General features: G+C 46.6%; 1 protein-coding gene across 30 annotated transcripts in view; it reads left to right on the top strand.

Annotated features, from left to right (window-relative positions):
- The window catches only part of DLG2 (discs large MAGUK scaffold protein 2), a 1,429,269-nt gene that overhangs the window by 1,352,342 nt on the left and 56,364 nt on the right, over positions 1 to 20,563 (top strand). For all 30 annotated transcript variants that reach the window (XR_008318273.1, XR_008318272.1, XM_053304274.1 and 27 more), the window contains one exon: positions 7,586 to 7,661. Coding sequence is in view for 28 of the 30 variants with exons in the window: in XM_053304274.1 (XP_053160249.1) it covers positions 7,586 to 7,661 (76 nt within the window). In the remaining 2 variants the exon portion in view is untranslated. The remainder of the gene's footprint in view (positions 1 to 7,585; positions 7,662 to 20,563) is intronic.

Raw genomic sequence — 20,563 nt, 5'->3', positions numbered from 1 at the left:
GCCAGGAACCTTCCCATTATGGGAACGACACGAAGAAGGAAAAGAATAAGATGCTGAACCCAGTAGCAGCCGGTGAGGGCGCCAGTGGAGGGGCGGCGAGAGGCACTTTTAAGAGTAAACGAATTGATGCTTACCTCCGCTCTCACCGCCCCGAGGGGCTTAAAACCGACAGCGTGCCAGCAGGGGAAATGCGGCGGGAGGGGTGAGTACACCCTCCCCCGCCCTTAAAGCGCTACCCCCGCCGGCGCCGAAATGGCCCCAAACCCGAAACGTTTTGGAGGACTTTACAATGGTCTCCAAAACGTTTCGGGCACATGCCTAGAGGTAAGCATCAATTCATTTATTCTTAAAAGTGCCTCTCACCGCCCCTCCACCGGCGCCCTCAGTGGCTGCTACCAGCTGAACCACACTTTCCCTCTTCTGATGTGAGACCCCATGCCATACCTTCCCTTACCTATAATCACTCTGATTGAAGCACCCCCAGCTCTCCCCAGGTTCACATCCTCACTCAGGCACATAATTAAAACAACTTTTTAAAAAAACTACTCCCAATCAGCGGAGTGGAGCCCTTGCAGTTCCCGAAGGGGCTCCCGCCTATAGTGACACTCGCCGCCCAGGGCAGCGGGCTGTTTTCTACTGCCAGCCCGGGAAACGATGCAGAACCCAGCAGGCACTTCAGAGTTAGCCCTCCGGGCCCTCCTCCTAGGAGCTACGGCTCTGCCACCAACAAAGGGCTACAAGAAGGTTGCTCTCAAAGAGAGAGAGCCTCAGGAAAGCAGGCGGTCAGCTGCTGGCACTTACCACAAGCTCTACTCACCACCTTCCGGGCAAGATGGCACAGGGCAGGCGGGACACTCCCTTTAGGAATGTGCACGGAACCAGTTCGGAGGCCTCCGAACTGGTTCAAGCAACCAGCGGTTACCAGAAGTAAGTGGGAGTACTCTGCACATGTTGGGCACATGCGCACATACATCGCACTCGCATGCATGTGCACCGGGTACTTCCACTTAGCTCTGGTCCAACGAGGGGATGGGGTGGCAGGGAGGTACACTGCTGCCCCACCGGACTCGTTTACAATGGAGCACCAGCAAGGGGAGAGCGGCAGGAGGGGTGAGTAAACCCTCCCCCAACCTTAAAGTCCTCTCCCCTTCGAACTTCCTTCAAACTTCCCCACACTGGTTCCGTGCACATTCCTACCTTCATCTCTCTTCTTCCCTCTGCTGAAGCTGGTGTATGTGTGTGTGAACCCTTCTGAGGAACAGAGAGGGAAGTTGTGCACTGAATCTGTTAATCTTTTGGTCATTGTATGTGCACATGCACACACACACACACACAGACACAGAGTCACACAATAAACTCACAACATTCCGGATTTCACAAAACCTGTATTGTTCCTCCTGTTTCCAAAAGCGGGAAAAGAAGTGAAGAGAGGTACACATTTGTGCATATCGCTGTGTGTGGCTCATCTTTTTTTCCCCTTTGAGTTAGCAAGCACATTCAAAGCACTCACTTTAGATAAAGCTAGGAAACCCATTCTTATGTTAAAAAGCAAAGATTAAAATCTTGGGGGAGGTTGAAGAAAGTATCTTGCTTAGCATTTGCCCGTCTAAAAGGAAAAGCCATTCGAGTGGATAAACATGTCCTACTGACAACCCAGGCAGAATAACAAGATGTAACATGACTTTTGTGTCCAGAGGGGTTTCTGCAATGGGCAAAACTGCTGGTTCCTTGCCCTTGAAAATTATTTATGAAGGACATTTTCTCTCTGTACACTTTTGGCATTTAAATAGAAGGGGGAAAACAGCAAGCTATTTTAGGCTGGGTGTACATGCAAAGCAGAATGAGGGAGGAGGGGAAATAGACTGTACCACTCCAGGCTGCAGGTGGGGGAATCACAATTTTAATGTTCCCCTACATTTTTAAAAACAAAAAACCTCTTTGTAAGTAGGAAACTAGTATAGCAGTGAGAGGACTGGATGAGAATCTTTCTTCCTGACGTGTCAAGTTTCTACTTGCAGGGAGTTTTTGCATGAGGGAGAATTCAAAAATGGCATCTCCTATATGCAGTCTGATAGGACTACAGATCTACAGCCCATTTTACTACTTCAAGATTTTGCCTCCTCATTCTGCTGCATTGCTGAACCAGGCTGGAGCTGGGCTAGAAAGAATCATTCTTCCTTGTGTGCTAGTTTTCTCCTTGCAAGGAGTTTTTACGTGGAGCAGTATTCAGTATTCAAGTGGTATAGTCTATTCTGCAACTTTATCTTTCTACCATTTCATTCTTCTGGATTTATTTTCAGGCCTTGCATTCAGCATATCTAAAAGCTGGAAAGATAACCTGGATAGGGCTGGATTAAGGCCCTTTCCATGCACTCAGCAGAGTGCAGTGGTAAAATGTTTTGGACTAGGGATGAGGAGGAGATCTGGAGAGCCTCAGGCTTGCTGCTTGCTGCAGCTATAGAACCTTCGGCTGCAAACTGCACAGCTTCCCCCTCCAGATGTTGTGGTCCTGCAAAAGCCAAAACTAATGTCATGTTCAGGAGTAAATCTGTGTTCCTACCTCACAGATCCTGCTTGTTGGAGCGCTCCTTGTACCTTTCCACCATTTGATTCAGATCTCAGTGATGCTTAAGAACATGTGAACAGTCCAGCTGGATCAGGACAAAGGCCCATCTAGGCCAGCACTCTGTTTCCCGCAGTGACCCACCAGATGCCTCTGAGAAGCCCACAGGCAAGAAGTGAGGGCATGCCCTCTTTCATGCTCTGGCTCCCCTGCAGCTGGTATTCGGAGGCCTCCCTGCCTCTAAACCTGGAGGTAGCCTATAGCCTAGCCATGAAGGCCAGTAGTCGTTGTGGCTGTTCCCATGAGCAGTCAAGCCCAGGCTTAGGCAAAGATCCACGTGGATCTTGGTGCTGCCATGGTGCCAACCCTGGCTTTCAAGCCCGGCTTTTAGCCGGGGTTAACAGAGTGAGTGTCTGTTAAGCCAGGTTCCAGGATCATGTGTCAGCGCAGGGGGGCACCAAGGTGTCACGTGGGGGGCACCAGGGTGGCTCAGAGCGGGTTGTCCCTAGGGCGCCCATCCCACAGGGGAATCTCCTAATGCTCCATGCTCATCACTGACCTCTGGAATGCCACTTGGAATGCCAGGCATGGTAGGTCACTTTATTTGGCCTGTTTTCACAATTTGGGGCTATTTTGCGGGTGTTTTGTTGTCTGGGAACCTAATCCTTGCATTGCCATAGACTCAGTGATTCATTATCCGCCGTTCCATTACCTGCTGTAATCTGTGGGGATGGAACCCCCGCGGATAATGAGGCCCATCTATATGGCTGACATATGCGTCATGTAGAGGTTAGAGTGTTGGACTAGAACCAGGGAGACCCAAGTCCAAGTCCTTATTCAGCCATGAAACTCACTGGGTGACTCTGGGCTAGTCACTTCTCTCTCCGCCTAGCCTACTTCACAGGGTTGTTGTGATAAACATAACCATGTACACTGCTCTGGGCTCCTTAGAGGAAGAGCGGGATCTCAATGAAGCAAATAAATAAATAAGAGCAGGGCATGCACGCAGCTCTGAAGTCACCGAACAGCCTATGCTGACTGTGAACCCAGGGCTGTCCCATGCCTCCTGAGGAGGGCATCATCATTGTTATTGTTATTGTTAAATGTATATACCGCCTTTCATTAAACACAATCCCACTGCTGCATAGGAACAAAGGAAGCTACCGAATAATGAGTTCCATCTAGCTCAGTATTGTCTACACTGACTGGTAGTGTCTCTCTAATGTTTCAAGCAGGAATTTTCCCCAGCCCTACATGGATATGTTGCCATGATTAAACCTGGGACCTTCTGCATGCTAAGCAGATGCTCTAACCCTGAGTCACATCTCCTATGGGAAATATCTTAGGAAGATACGAAGACAGGAAGCTGCCTTCTACCGAGCCAGACCAAGGGTCCATCTAGCTCAGTATTGTCTACCCAGACTGGCAGCGGCTTCTCCGTGGTTGCAGGCAGGAGTCTCTCTCAGCCCTATCTTGGAGATGCTGCCAGGGAGTGAACTTGGAACCTTCTTCTCTTCCCAGAGCAGCTCCATCCCCTGAGGGGAATATCTTCCAGTGCTCATACTTCTAGTCTCCCTTTCATATGCAACCAGGGCAGACCCTGCTTAGCTAAGGGGACAAGTCATGCTTGCTACCACAAGACCAGCTTTCCACCGTCTTACATCAGACGGTGCTCACATGTAGTCATCCATTCAAATGCAAACCAAGGCAATCCCTGCTTAGCTTAGGGGACAATTCGTGCTCGCTACCAAGTAAAACGAAACTTGCCTATATAACACAGTCTGTTATAGACCAGCTATATTATATCCTTTGCTTGTTGAAGGGAGTCCTTGTAGCACTAATGTAGTTTTGCTCAACGTCCCATTTTAAGAAAGGTTTGTCATTGTAGCTAAATAGCGTCATCACTCTATGCCAGGGCTGCTCAACTTTGGCCCTCCTGCAGATGTTGGCCCACAATTCCCATAATCCCTGGCTATTGGCCACTGTAGCGGGGGGGAGGGGCTAAGTTGAGCAGGTCTGCTCTACACAATTACTTGTTTGGTGATTAATCTCTGTCTCTGTGAGAGAAGGCAGATTTGTTGGGTTGCTGGAGAGGAGAGCTGGTCTTGTGGTAGCAAGCATGACTTGTCCTCTTAGCTAAACAGGGTATGCCCTGGTTGCATATGAATGGGAGACTTGGTGTGTGAGCACTGGAAGATATTCCCCTCAGGGGATGGAGCCACCACTCTGGAAAGAGCAGAAGGTTCAAAGTTCCCTCCCTGGCAGCATCTCCAAGATAGGGCTGAGAGAGATTCCTGCCTGCAACCTTGGAGAAGCCACTGCCAGTCTGTGAAGACAATACTGAGCTAGAGGGACCTATGGTCTGACTCAGTATATGGCATGTTCCTATGTTCCTATGGGTACCAAACGCAAGTAAATATAAACAATAAACTGCACCATCTTATATGAAGCATTAATAATAATTGGGGGAAAATAGGTTCACCTGCAAAACATCCTCTGCAGGACTGGTACTTTCATTGGACGAGGTGAAGTTGTTGCCTTGGGTGGCAGCTTACTGGGCTGCCAGCAAGATGGCAAGATGCCCATTGCATCACAGCTCTTCAAGACTTATCTGAGCCATGTCAGCTTTGCAAGAGCACCTCTCCTCACATGAAGAAGCTTGAGGACAGAAGAGAAGGCTGCTGGCAAGCAGTGTTCCCTCGAACAGGGATTTCCAGATGTTGTTGACTACAACTCATGCAAATAGTTGGATGCTTTTCCTGGAAATTGCAGGGTTCCGGTGACCTGGAAGCGTCTCTGAAGCTTAGTCTGAAACCTTTTGCAAACAAGAACTGGTTTTATGATGTGCGTCGAGTTGCATGCAGTGAATTAGTTACGAAATAAACTGAAGCGGCTTTCAGAGGTTAGCAGAGAGAGGAAATGCAAATTAATATTAGCCTGAAATAATAATTAAAATGCTGTATTTAGTTTTGAGCTAATTATTTTCACAGTAGACGTTGCTTTTTCCATTTAGGAGATTACACAGCCCCGGGTCCTCGCTCCTCCACTGTGCCCCCGCCTTTCCTTTCTAATATAGAATTTCATCTGCAAGTGTAAAATTAAGACTTTTCCTGTGGCTGTAAGATCGCACATCGAATATGAAAGCTGCATGTGAGCCATTTCCATGTGCACATTTCAGGACAAAGTCATTTATTCCAAAATTCAGCTATAACTATAGTAACCTGAGCTCAGTATATTTCAGCTGGCAGTGTTTAAAACTAGCAACATTGAAACCAGTGTATTTGTTGCATTGCTTCTGGAGGTTGGGAAATTCAGGACCAACAAGCAGAAGTACTTTTTCACACAGTGCATAATTAATCTATGGAATTAATTCCTTGCCATGAGATGTGGTGATGGCCAACAGCTTGGATGGCTTTAAAAGGGGTTTAGACATATTCATGGAGGACAGGTCTATCAATGGCGACTAGTCTGGTGGCTGTGGGCCGTCTCCAGCCTCAGAGGCACGATGCCTCTCAATACCAGTTGCAGGGGAGCAACAGCAGGAGAGAGGGCATGCACATACCTCTTGCCTGTGGGCTCCCCAGAGGCATCTGGTGGGCCACTGTGTAGAACAGGATGCTGGACTGGATGGGTCTTGTGCATGATCCAGCAGGGCTGATCTTATGTTCTTATGAAATGTTCTCTTGATCATTTTGTCCTACAATAATTAACCTATACAGTAGTGTTTTCACAGTTGGTCCGAGGCACCTTTTTAAAGTGATTGTTTTTAATGAGAGGTGGTATATAAATTTAACAATAAATAAAATAAAATAAAATAAAGTGGTGATTCTCTTTGTTAAGTGGGGGAGAGCAACTGACCCTATCCAGCCTCAGCACAGCATCCCTCCAGTGGCTGTTGCTGATGTCTATCATGTTTCTTTTTTAGATGGTGAGCCCTTTGGGGACAGGGAGCCATTTCATTTATTTATTTATAACTATGTAAACCACTTTGGGAACGTTTTGTTGGAAAGTGGTACATAAATATTCTTTCTATTTGTCATATTTGTATTCGTATCGCTAGCATCAAGCCAGAGTGAATTCACCCTAAAAATATGGAGCTGCAGATGGTGGAAAGAGTGAACATATGAGCTTGTTCCTACCTAGTGGTCGAGAGTTAGCATTAATTATAATAAATAATAAATTATCATGTTATGCATGTATTTTAAAAAATTACATTAGATCTCTGTTTTTATTATATTTTATCTTAATATTTTGTGTAGTTTTTATAGTCTCATTTTATTTTTTCTATGTGAACCGCCTTGGGATTGTTTTAATGAAAGGCGATATACAAATTTAACAATAAATAAAAATGAATTTAACAATAAATAAAATAAATAAATAAATTAGGCAGTTGCATAGGAACATAGAAGCCTGCCTTATACCCAGTCAGACCATTGGTCCATCTAGCTCAGCCTTGCCTACTCTGCATGGATTTAGGCAGGATCTGAGCTATGGCCCCACACCAAATGTTGCATATTTTTGTTGATTAGTTGATTACAGTTGTAAGCCTTACTCAGCCCATCAGAGGGTCTCGACCTTTATTCCTACTACATAATAATTGCTTGATTGCTTGATTGCGTGTGAATGACCTCACAAATAGCTTTTTCTTTCAAGCAGGAGACCTTTACTCTTTCAGCCTCTGAAGGCAAAGCTTTTCAGGTGCAAGACACTGTTCTAGTGCCATTACCTTTTAATTCAGTTATGTGCAGTTTTAATTCAGAAAAAAAAGGGCTCCTCAGCTATTGGAAGTTTGGGAAATGCTGGCATACAGGCACAGTATACAAGCACTCTCTCGCACCACAGATTCACATTGAAGGGCAGAAAATACGACATTCTGGCCCCACGACTGAGAAGGCTCTTTCCCTCATTCCTGTCAGCCTTACTTCTGGCAGTGGTGGGACACACCAATGGGCTAGGGCAAAGTTAAGTCCACGTGGATGCAGTTTTAAATGTTTGTACATCTGTCTCTCTGTCTTTCTCCAGGGTTGAAAGGAAAGAGAGAGCACGCTTAAAGACGGTGAAGTTTAATGCAAAACCCGGCATGATCGATGCCAAAGGGGTATGTAGAAGCTGCGATCCGGAGATTTAAGTCTAATGGCTGTGTATAGTTAAAAGCTGGACAACACGAAAGGGGAATGAGAAAAGATGATCTATTGGGGAAGGGAGGAAAAAATAGAAAAGGAAAGGTTTGAGCTACAATATTGGTGTAGAGCAAGAGCCATTTAGAAAATAAGTGGTATTGCTTTAAATGGAAGGTAAAACGTTAACTCCTTTCTGCTTGTGTATAGTACTGAGTCATAAACATTTCTACAGCTCTTTAATTAAGTACCAACAGCATGCCAAGTGCTTTATAATTTCTTCATTGAAAACATCTCTATACCGGCTTTCCTGGAACTGTTCAAGATGACTTACGAAACTGGTAAAAGCTGTACGTTGAAAAAAACACAGTACTCCCAAATCCATTCAGTCAGGGGTCCCCAACCTCCTGATGTTGCTGAACAACAACTCCCATCATCCCCACCTACAAATTATTGTGGCTGAGTATGATGGAAGTTGTAGTTCAGCAATATCTGGAGCACCCCGGGTTGGGAGTCCCTGCATTAAGGCACGAGTTAGAAAGACAGTAGGGCTGTACTCACAACTATTACCTGAGTAGGGCAAGCATCCTACCCAGCTTCGGGAGCTCAGCACACTCTCAGTTTTCAGCCATGTGCAAGTTAAAAGCCAGGTCGGAGGAGGGGAAAGTGATCTAGGGCCACTGTGTGAAACAGGATGCTGGACTAGATAGGCCTTGGACCTGATCCAGCATGTTTTTTCTTATTTTCTTGTGAGACTGGGTGCAGGCTCTCATCCTACCCAGCACTTAGTGGTGTGTACAAAACCGGTTTGCCCGGTTTGGTTCGAGTCCGAACCAGACTCGTACCATACCGGGCATGTTCGGTTTTGTGCCCCTGAACTAGAACCAGGGCTCGGCTCAAATTCGAGCCGATTCAGGGTTCTAAAAGTGGGGTGTTTTCCCCCCACTTTAAGAACCCCAAACTGGCCTCAGGCCAGCCTGGGGGGTTCTGCTCAACCACAAGCCAAACCAAGCCTGATCCGGCTCAAGGGATCAAGCAGCCTGATTCAATGGCGAACCAGCTTGACTTCGAGCCATTTTGCACATCCCTACCAGCACCTTTACCCAGCATATTACCAAGGTAGAAAGAAACGCCGTCAGAGCCTGCCCCTGCCTCCAACAGGATCCATTTTCCCTCCTACAACCTAACTTTTAACTCACACACAAATGAAAATCGGGAGCACGCACAGCTCTCAAATTTGGGTAGGATACTTGTCCTACCTAGCTAATGGTCGTGAGAATGGCCCCAAGGGTTTAAACCCACCAGCAGCCTAAAGTCAGGATTAGTCCTTCCTTCCATCTATCCAAAAGCTTTCCTGAACCACTAAGCCTTAGGTTCAAAGAACAGGGTAAGCAGAGTGTCCTGTATTTAAATCCCAAACAGCAGGCTGTGTCTGAGCAGGAATGGGGAGAAGTCGGTGAGGAGAGGCTGCTTAATTCTTCCCTTTCTAATCATTTCTTAGCTCCAACTCAGCCTCCCCATAACTTTCCCCCTGCAGGTGAAAGAACAGCTGAGAGAGGAGGGTGATTTTCAGGTGGAAAAAATAGCAGCGGAAGATGAACATCCTTTCCCTGGATGCCTTTCCTCCATTCTGTCATGCAGTCTAATTAGACTCCTTTGGGTGGGGTGGTGGGGAATGGAAAGCAGAGGAAAGCATAATGTATTTGTGGGAATCCACACTCTACTGGAGGGGTGAGGGGAAGGAGAAAGTGGAAGGTCTTCTTGGGAGGTCATTTCTTCAGCCCTCCTTTTCTTCAGCCCTCCTTCTCTTTAACAAAGCTTTAGCCGGTGGCAGTGGGTGAAAAAGAGCAGGGAAGCTATCTTCACTTAAACGCACCCACCCCCACATCCCTTTTCCTGTGGCTGTTGGTTGACCCTGCCTTTCTCTCTGTGCTTCTTTACAACCTTCTCAGGACTCCAGAATCCTCTGCAGCCTCCATAGCTTCTTCATCATCAGCCCACTGTTTAAATACTTCCCTACACACTTGGCAAGTCTCCCAAGAGTTCAGGTACCCACCTCATGAGCTCTTGTGAGACCCCAATCTGCTCCTTCTTCCCCAGCCTCTCTGACTTGCCAAATATTTGCCAAACACCCATTTTTGCCCCCTTTCAGATTCTTCCCTGGAGAGCCCTCAACAGTATTGTTTGACCTAGGGGTGACCCAAAGTCCTGCAGTGCCTGAGGCTAAGCATCAAATGCTGCCTTGCCCCATGCCCTGGGGGGGGGGTGTGTGTGTGACAGCCCCCTTTCAAAAGTGACCCTTGCAAGCTTTGAAGTGGTGCAGAAGGGAAGGAAAGGACTGACTGATCCAGATGATCCTCTCCTCCCCTGAATTGGCCCCCATAATTAAGAAGTTTAAACTATGGCTGCATTCACATGCAATGCAGAACCATGGGTCGAATGGACTTGCAAATTTGCTCCCCACCCCCGCTCTCCTGTCTGGATTTGGACATCATGGAGAGCACTCTCTCTGCAGTCAGTGAGATTGCAGATACGAGGGGGAACTGCAGGTACAAGGGGCTTCCTTCTTGCATGTAGGACAGCTCACACAGCCAATTACTTCCTCCCTCAACTCCGGTTGAAGTGGACGCAGCCTGCAGCTCAAAATTTGGATGCAATGCTGGCTGAGTCTTGCCTTGCGTTGTGGCGATGAAACTTACTACAACCTGAGGGTTCAGACTGAAATCTGCAAAACAGAACCTCAGGTCGGTCGTTGTGCGAAACCGGAGTTGCATGCATTCACGCATAACAGTAGAACAACCTCTAGCCCCTTCATCTCCAGTTCCACGTAAAATGCGAATGTGGCCAATATCTGGGTTGTGTAGAGAGTGGTGATTTGGATCACACACATACACGAACGATCTAGGAACATGCCAGGAGGATGCCAGGATGTCTGGAGAAGACATCAGGATGGTTACACTCTTGGTGCATGTCCCTTCTTGATTACGTCCTGCGGGGAGTGGAGGCACAAAATATCATCTGAACCAGCTTCCTTTGGATTTTGTAGTTAATGCCATGGCTGTCTGCCCTTTGTGATTTTTTCAATTGCTAAATGATTCCCATGTTAAAAAGCCCAACCATATGAGGATGCCAGTTGAAATGGCAAAATACATTTCAGGCCCTGGGACCACTGCCTAGTGAATAGATTGACCCCCAAGAATACAGAAGTTGAATATCCCTGGTTTAACTTGTAACAGGATACAGTAGAGAGACCAGCAACAGAAAGGATGTTCAGATCGGAACATCTCATTCCAAATAATCATTCCGATCCCTTGAGCATTTTCCTCAGTTTTTCTAGGTTTAACAGATATCTAATCTTGAGCCAAATGACATCTTAAATGCCAATTTCTGGTACATAGGCAAAGCCTGGGGGAATAGTTTGTTCATGTTGCTAATGATGCCTCACACATACTAGAGTCTGGTGAGAATTTAATTACCCTTTAATTTCCTGCATCGTTCTGCCTACATCTCCCCACCGAAGCAATATCAATCTTATTGCCGCTGATTCCATTACTGCTGGTGACATTTTGGAAACAGCATCATTAGGAAACCAAGCTGCTCTCCCCTTTGAAATTCTCCTGTCACTCTTTATCTCGGACTCAGCCTGCTTGCCGGTTGGAAGAGAGCTTCCCCAGACTACATGTGAAACGTGAGGCATTAAAGAGAGTGACGTGTATCAGGAGGAAGGAGAAATACCGTCACATTATTCCTACATGGAGAATGGGAGCTATGGGTATAAGAGGCCTTGGTCGGGAGGTTGAGCTTCCTCAAAGAATGCACCACCAATTGTCTTTAAATAGTTCTGTACTCTAGATCTGCAGCTGCTAGGGTAGTGTTTGAAATGCAGTTCAGAGTCTAAATGGCAGCACAATCCCTTGAGAACCAAAGGCTTACATTACCCCTTTAAAACAAAGGAGAGCAAGACCATACCTGCTCCTCCTCCGCTCACCACTACTATAATCGTGATACTCCCCCTAGCTATGATTGCTATGATTCCTCTGCTTGCCACTACTTCTGTAATCGTGGTACTCCCCCAAGCTATGATTGTGCACCAGTGGGGCATCTCCCAGCTGCCCCTGTGCATGGACATGGCTGCCACACATGCTCAGAGGCCATTTGCGTTCCAGAGTCACGCAGGAGCAGCTGGGAGATGGCCCACTGGCATGCAGTCATAGCTGGGAGAAGTGCCACAATTACGGAAGTGACAGTGAGCAGAGGAGGAGCAGGTATGGACCTGCTCTTCTCCATGTTAAAGGGGCAGTGTAAGCCCTCGGTTTTAAAGGGGTTGTTCTGTGATTCGGCCGCCAAATCACATTTCGAGCACGTCCCTAGCAGCTGTGTAATGCAGGTGCATCTGGCAGGCTATAGGGCATGGCAGATGCTGCTTCCTGGCCACTCTGGGTGAAGCCAGAGATGATCCATCTGCCATTATGAGAAAAGCATATCTGAAAAGTAAGGATTTGAGTACTGTTAAGGGCCCACTCATCATGCAGTCATTGCAGTACGAATTCGCTATTGATGTATTGATTTATTTTAAATGGTAGACATATGGTTACATTTATGTATTTATTTATAAATACATCAACTGCCTAGCACCTAAATCTCAAGGCAGTGTACACAATTCAAAACAATTAATAAAGCACAATTAAAACAATATTTAAATCATAACCTATATAGAAACTGCTGACTATTTTGGTTACTTAGTTTAGTTAGTTGGTTAGTTATTGTACTTCTCTCCTGCTTTTCAGCTAAGGTTGTCTCTCAAAGTGCTTTACATGTAAAAGATATATAAAGGTAGAGCGGCTGACAGCTGGACTAATACTGAGCTACTGCAGCAAGCAAAGATGCACCCACACAGGAAGGTAACACCACTGAGCTGATCCTCAATTCTCTTGGCCCTCATGCAGGAGCGTTGAACTTTGTGCAACAAGGATAGCAGATAATTTTGCACGATTCACTGCAACATACAGAGGCGACTCTCACGACTGCCAAAAAGCAGGCGAAGAGAGCCTAGCCCGCTTTTTGGCGGTCGTGTGCTGCTACGGAAGCCGTGCGGCTCCCGGCAGCTAACCCGCCTAATTCCCCCTCCCCTTAGCCGAGGTTAACGGAATGAGCGCTCCGTTAACCTCCTCTTCCTGATTGTGTATTGCCGTGGTGTGGCTCCGTGCCGTGGCAACACACGAGGAGACCCCTGGCGGGAGGCTGACACCAGCCTCCCAGCCCTGGGGGTCTCTCCAGGATGCCCCGCGCACTCGTGCGGGGCATCCTGGAACTTCTGAGGGGCACATGGCCCCCAATCCCCGCAGCCCCTGCCAACTCCGTAACAGAGCCAGCAGTTGTGTGGGGCTGCCAATCTGGCCACCCAGGGCTCCACAGGTGATCATCTGCAGGGGGAGCGGGCTAAGCCCGCTCTCCCTGCAAACGTGCTAAAGGCGAGTCTCACTGATCATGAGACTCACCTCCATGTATATGGACTGAGGAAGCAGTTTCACAGCAGGAAGCACACTACAGATTGCCCAAGCACACCCAGTTTCGCCAGTGCAGTACTACAACAAATTGTTTGTTTGTTTGTTTGATTGTTTGTTTGTTTGTTGAATTTATATGCGGTGTAAAGAATTAAAAACATAACACATAACACATTTAAAATTCATAAAAAGATAAAATCATAATAGATAAGAGCACATTAATAACACATTAACATTTTAAAAACTGAGTCTCAGTTGAAGGCCTGGGGAAACAGGTACGTCTTCAGGGTCTTCCTAAAAGCATACAGAGAAGGAGATGCTCTTATTTCAGCAGGGAGCGCGTTCCAAAGAACATGACGGATATTTATATGCTGCTTTTCGACAAAAAGTTCCCAAAGTGGTTTACACAGAAACACACACACACACACACACACACACACACAAATAAGATGGCTCCCCAGAGGGCTCACTATCTAAAAAAGAAACATAAGATAGACACCAGCAACAGCCACTGGAGGGATGCTATGTTGGGGATTGATAGGACCAGTTGTAAAAGGAGAATGAGAGAGTCATCACCTTTCTCTTCATCGGATAGCCAGGTTCACAGAAAATCTAAAAAGAAATGTAAGGGTAAACAAAGATCTTCAAGACATAGGCATAGCTGTCCCTTATGTAGGTTCCAAACTGATCAGCAATGAGGCATTAAATGTTCTACTCATTTAAACCAAAGAGAAGAGAAAAGCCCTTACTACAACACATAGTATTTTCCATAGGCAGAATAAAAGGTCCTTTCAGTCCTTCTGTCCCTTCAAGGCCTGCTTCAGACCCAGAGAAAGAGACAACACAACTCATTGTCCCTTCTGGAACAGGTTTAGATCCAACACTAAATCAACCGGACAACCACATCAGCCCTTCAGACTTAAACAACTAGACAGCAATCCTGATTTGCGGCCTCTCCTAGTGGACTTAACACAATTATTTCATGCTTGGGAACTCTCCACCCATGACAGGTGGGTCCTTCAAACAATTCAGCATGGTTACAGAATAGAGTGTATCTCTCTACCCCCAAACAGGCTTTTACCAACCCTGTGTTTCTACTCTCATACCAAGCATACAGGCCTTCTGCAAGCCATTCACCATATGGAACATATAGAGGCAGTCGAACCCATTCCTATTCAATAGCAGGACACAAGGCTTTATTCTATTCTGTTCACCTTGCCAAAAAATGGGATGGCTCTTTCAGAGCAGTCTTGGATCTTAAGTTGCTCAACAAGTTTGTCAGACACAAAAAAATTCAAGATGGAGACTCTGAGGTCAATTGTAGGCCACTACCTACATCACCTCACTTCCATAGACCTAACAGAAGCCTATTTGCACATCCCAATTCATCTAGACAGTCGGCCATGGCTTCAAATATGCGGACAGACATTACCAATACAAGGCCTTACTGTTCGGTCTACCCTCAGCACCCAGGGTCTTCATGAAGGTAATGACACCACTCATAGCACATCTCAGGCTTCAGGGCATGAGGATATTTTCCTATTTGGATGACGTGCTCTTCAGAGCACCGGATCTGTCCTCAGCCCAATCAGACCTCATGCTCTCGCTCTGAGTTTTGTCCAATTATGGCTTCATAGTCAATCAGTCAAAGAGCCAACTTTATAATAATAGAGACCACCCTTGACAGGTTAATCCTCCCTCCTGAACACATCCAAAAGCTCCTGGCCACAATTACATTGATTCATCCAGGCAACAGGGTCTAGCTCACCCCTTGGGACAAATGGTGGCAACCCTGGATGCTGTAGACTAGGCCAGGTTCCACCTGTGCCCACTCTAGCAGTTCTTACTCCCTTACTACAATGCAGTAACACTAAAATCCCAAATGAGAGTCTCAGTGCCCCTCTGTCCCAGTCAGTCCTTTATTTGGTAGATGGCTCCGAACCATATTTCCCAGGAGAAATCATTTCTAGACCCACCCAGATGCCAGTCTCCAGGGACTGGGAGCCAATTGTCTCCAGCATTCAACCCAGGCAAAGTTGCCCACACAAGAATGAGGCCACAGCATCAATTGGTTAGAGCTGAGGGTCATCCACCTGGCACTGATAACTTTCCAACACCTGTTGAGAGGCAAACACGCCCTGATGCACACCAACAACATCACGGCAAAAGCCCATGTCAGTCACCAAGGAGAGACCATGTCGCACTCCCTACACCAAGAAGCAACATTTCCCCAGTAGGCAGAAATACATCTTGCATCCCTGTGGGTGCATCATGTGAGCAGAATTCTCAACACCAAAGCAGATTGACTCATCTGGACAGAAATTCACCCATCAGGATAAAGCCTCAACCATTGGATATTCAGGCTACTCACAGTGCACTTCAGATGCCCACAAGGTGACCTCTTCATGGCACCCAACAATGCCAAGCTTCCAGGATTCTTCACCCGCTTCCCATGTGAGGGAGTGGAAGAAGTAGATGCACTGTTGACACTATGGACACAGGAGTTGCTGTATGCCTTTCCTCCAGTGACTCTGATCAGCCAGTTCCTTCAAAAGGTTCAACTGCTCCAGGCGAAGGTCATCCTAGTAGCACCATACTGTCCAAGGAGACATTGGTTTTCAGAGATCCTCCATCTTGCTGTATCGCATTCATGGTTTCTGCCAGTCTCAACAGACCTTCTACAACAAGGCCCCATCGTTCACCACAATCTGGCCTGGTTAAAACTAGCCATCTGAAGACTGAAAGGAGCGTCTTAAAACAGCATAGCTATCCTGACAAGCTCTTAGACACAATCTTGGCTTCCAGAAAAGCTTCCACCAACCTCATTTACCAATTTGCCTGGTGAGCCTTTTTGTGTTGGTGCACTAGACACCGGAAACGTAAGGAAACGTACAGTCTCAATGACCTTCTCGATTTCTTGCAGGAGGGTTTAGACAAAGTTCTGAAACTGAACACCCTGAAAACAGGCAGCAGCCTTTTGGCCTCTAACACCTGACAGCAACGCCTTATACAATCCCAACTCAAACGGTTCCTCAGGGGAACTGCCCTACTCTCTCCACCAACCATACACCATTTTCTGACATGGAATCTCCACACAGTGCTTCGGGCGCTACAAGGCCCCCCTATTCAAGCCCATCTGCTCAATTCTGCTCTTCCTGCTGTCTTACAAACTGGCTATCCTCGTAGCCATTACTTCTGCCATAAGGGTGTCCAAGCTTCAGGCCCTATCAGTGAATAGATATCTCTGCATAATTTCCCTGGACTCAGTTAGACTAAGATGCCATCTGTATTTCACAGATCCCAGGATGTTATTTTACCTTCTTTTTGCCCCAAACCTTCACATCTGTCAGAGTGTTGTTTGCCAGTGCTTAAAGCTTTATATCTGACGTACTGAGTCGTGTCGGACTTTGGATGCTTTATTCATGTCGTATCTCCCCATACCCATGGGCCAAAAGGTCTCAAAGTCCACTCTAGCCAAGTGGATCGAAGCCTGCATTTCACTGGCATACAATACTTTAAAGCTCCAGACGCCCTTGCATGTTTCGGTTCACTCAACTAGGGTGGCAGCAGCGATGGCAGCCTTTTCTACCAGCCCTCCTTCGTCAGCGATTTGTAAGGCAGCTACACTGTCATTCCCATCTACCTTTACAAAGCACTACAAGATGGACTCACAGTGCTGCTCTGAAGCCGCATTCTGTAGAAGAGTGCTGCAACAAGTAGCAGCACTAGTCCTGGACACTTCCCACCCAGGCTCATCAGCTGCGGCATGTCCCACAAGATGTCCTCTTTCAGCTGCAGGGAATGGAGCATTAGTTACTTACCGTGAAGGCTTCTTCCTGCTGCTGAATACATCCTGCCCCCACCCATGGGTCTACTGCTGGGACTACCTTTTCCCCTCTAATTACTGTTCTTTAAAATTGTTCTCTGAATTAGTATTCTCTATTCTCTGTTAGCTTGGCTTGGCTACTCAGAACTGTGCAGGGTTATCCTTCCCAGGGCTATGAAAGCTTGCTAAGCTAATTTGCATAGTCCTGCCTCTGGAGCAACAGGGATGTAAAACTCATGACATGTCTTCATATCCAGCAGCAGGAAGAAGTCTTCACGGTAAGTAACCAATGCTCTGTTCCCAATCTTGGGTCCACAGATGCTGTTGGACTACAACTCCCGTCATCCCCAGCCACAGTGGCATTCGGCCATTGTAGCTTGGGAGTTGTAGACTGACAACTGCTGGACACCCAAGATTGGGAACCCTTGCTAAAATCTCTAATAAAATGCTTCAGCTTCCTCAGGACAGTGCTGTATCCCTGGGCAGATATGGGTATCCAAGATGGCAGCCATGGCTGCATATTGCAGCTCTTTCTACTCCTAAATCAGGTGGAGAGAAAAAAATTAAAAGTAAGATGTTTTAAATTCAAAATAATAGGTGATAAATAGGTTTGTCAACTGTCCTGGATTGGCCGGGACATCCTGTAATTCCGGGGGAAAGCGGCTATACCATCTGGGACGCTCTTTTCCCCGTATTTGGGCAGCTACGAGCAACATAATGAGCCTGAGCCTTTTAGAAGGGCAGCATAATTTTTTTAATAATGAAAATAAATAAATAAATAATGGAGCTGGATGGCTGCTGATAGGCTTGCCAGACTTCTACTCCTCCCCACCAGAATACACATTTATTTTAAGGAACAAAAACAAGGCCCCTATTGTTTCTTCGTCACTTCTGCAGACTCACCTGTGCCCTTCCCCTCTATGCTCAGCAAATTCTCAAAAAGGATGTTCAGCTGCCCGAGCACTTCATCTCCCCCACCCACTCTCTCGCTCATTCCTTCTTCTAGCCCGCCTGGTTGCCGTCTTGCTGCTCTTTTTCTAAGGAAGGAGAGGGAGGGCAGGAGTCTGAGAGCAAAAGAGAGATAATGAGCACGCACCCCTTTTACGTTGTTAACTGCCTTATGGCCCCTGAGCACGCACAAGCTGAGCTCAGGGACGGGGCTGGCATGGTGCGGGGAAGAGAGAGAGTATGTTAGCTGGTGCTCAGTGTTTTTCCTTTCCTTGCAAAGCTGAGGTGGCTGCAGTTAAAATTTTATGACGACGCGCTCTTAGCTGGTGAGAGAGGGGGAAGGTGGAAACTTGAAAGGTAATATCTTTAATAGGACGGGCGAATAGGTCATAAAGAAAGAAGTGAGCATGCTTCCCTGCTCATCAGCATTGTTCAGCAATCTAGATCAGGCTTGCTCAACTTTGCCCCCCCCCCCTGGCAGCTGCTTTTGAACTACAACTCCCATAATCCCCAGCCACAGTGGCCACTTGCCAGGAATTATTGGAGCGGTGGGTCAACATCTGCAGGAGGGCCAAAGTTGAGCAGCCCTGGGCTACATAGTAAGCAAAAATAAATACATAAATGGGGATGTGTAGGGGAGAAAAGGGTGTTCCTGAGATGGCCCCGCCCCAAGATACCCCCTCCTCCCTGACTTGTGTCCTTTATTCATGTTGACAAGCCTCATGATGAATGGGGGTCTGAAAATGACCTCCATTTATACCCATTTGTGCCCCTCGTCTGCCACTGGAGTTCTTTCAGTACAAAAGGAACCTGAACTAAATGAGCCCAAGAAATTAGTGCACATCCCTAAATTATAATTGAGAGAATAATTGAGTCATATTAGCCAGTGCTAAAGAATACCTTTTGATGGGTGATGTGCTCTTTCTGGCGTTCTCGTCTTCAGGAAATGTCACAGTTAATTCCTTTTGTCAGGTGTGTTATTTTCATCATCTTTTGGAAAAGGAAATATCTCCCCCACTCACTCCTTGCCCCTCCCCAGATGATACACTAAAGAAGTTCAAGAAATGCTAAAACAATTGATGCAATGGGGAAAGATCACTCCCCGGTGACTTCCAAGGCAGATAATAATATCAGTCCAATTAAAGATGCTAGCCTCTAGATGATTTTTTTTATTAAAAAAGAAAGAAAGAAAAAGCAGAAAGCCAGTGGTATAAATAGCAGGTGTGATTTTCATCACGCAGGAATGAAAACCTGAAATTATCACTCGAAGGTACCTATTAAGCCTTTTAATTCAGCACACTTAGTAGCATCACACTTCTCTCTGAACATTTCAGTTTCCACTTTCCTAATTATTGGTGTGCAAGGTTTTAATATCCAAACAAATAAGGTGGTGTCTCTGGAGCAATATGACTCTTGTGCAGTGATGTGAAAAAGTTTAAAACCCCAAATGCCTTGCTGGATGATTTTGGTACTGTCAGGCCATATTTGACTCTTTCTCTGTTCTTCAAGTCTAAGGCCAGACAAGAAATATGTGGGTGATCTGTGATTAGATCTCCCAGTGAATTTTGATGTGCTTGCAAACAACTGCTAGGGGCCAAATTTGGATCCATCCAAACTGCTAGGGTAGAGGAGCTTTAACCTTTTCCACACGGCTTGTGGTAAGAATGGTCAACTGAATGGCCTGACAAGACCACTGGGCAAAAACATGGCTAGTTACTTAAAGAGCTGGGGGCTGGACCCACAGCCCTCCTTCTGACAGTTAAATTAAATCATACATGCACCTCCCAAGCAGTGTTCCCTCTAAGGCATACACATGTGCGCACACTCACACGTGTTTTTTAAAATGTCTGCTCAGTTCATTTTAGATCCCACTCAGGTTGAATCAGGAAGGAAAAAAAATTAGAGAGAACACTGCTCCCAAACAGTGTTCCATGTAAGAGGGGTTGCCAAAAGTTGACTACAAGTTCCATAATCCCTAGCCAGAGGCCATTGCAGCAAGGGATTCTGGGAGTTGTAGTCAACAAACCTGGGAATTGCTCTTACAGGGAACACCGCTCCCTAGAATAATTATGCATTTTTAAAGGTCTTTAATATTCTATTGCAGCACCTATGAAGGTGGAAGCAGCAGAGATCTAGGTGAGGCCAGCAGCTCTCTCCCAGCATCTGTGCGGGTGCCTCTAGGGCTGCACTTTCTTTCTGGCAGAGATAATGGGGAGGAAGGAGGTGGCTGATGAGATTCAGGGCTCTGAGACAGTCATTGGGGTGCTGTGCCCCTAATGATGCCCCTGCCACTGGGCCTTGTTTGTTAAACCAAACAGCCTTAGGCTTCAGGGAGAAAAATCTCTGCATGCAGTCAGTAGAAACATCTCCCAGGCTTTAACCAGAAAGAGACAGATAGCATTTGCAGGTGGCCAGCTTCCTGACTTGCTGCAGGTGTGCAAGGCTGTTGGGCAGCTAATGGCACTGAGTTGGGATCTTGCATTCTGGACTAGGGTTGCACTAGCACAAACATATTTGCTCCCAAACAACAAGGTGTGTGATCGATAGTTTACTCGTGTTCTTAGAACATAAGAATAGCCCTGCTGGATGAGGCCCAAGGCCCATC

This window comes from Hemicordylus capensis, chromosome 3 (genome assembly GCF_027244095.1).
Source record: "Hemicordylus capensis ecotype Gifberg chromosome 3, rHemCap1.1.pri, whole genome shotgun sequence".
Classification (NCBI taxonomy): Eukaryota; Metazoa; Chordata; class Lepidosauria; order Squamata; family Cordylidae; genus Hemicordylus; species Hemicordylus capensis.
Note: the sequence above shows the minus strand (reverse complement) of the source record. Positions and strands in the feature narration are given on the sequence as shown.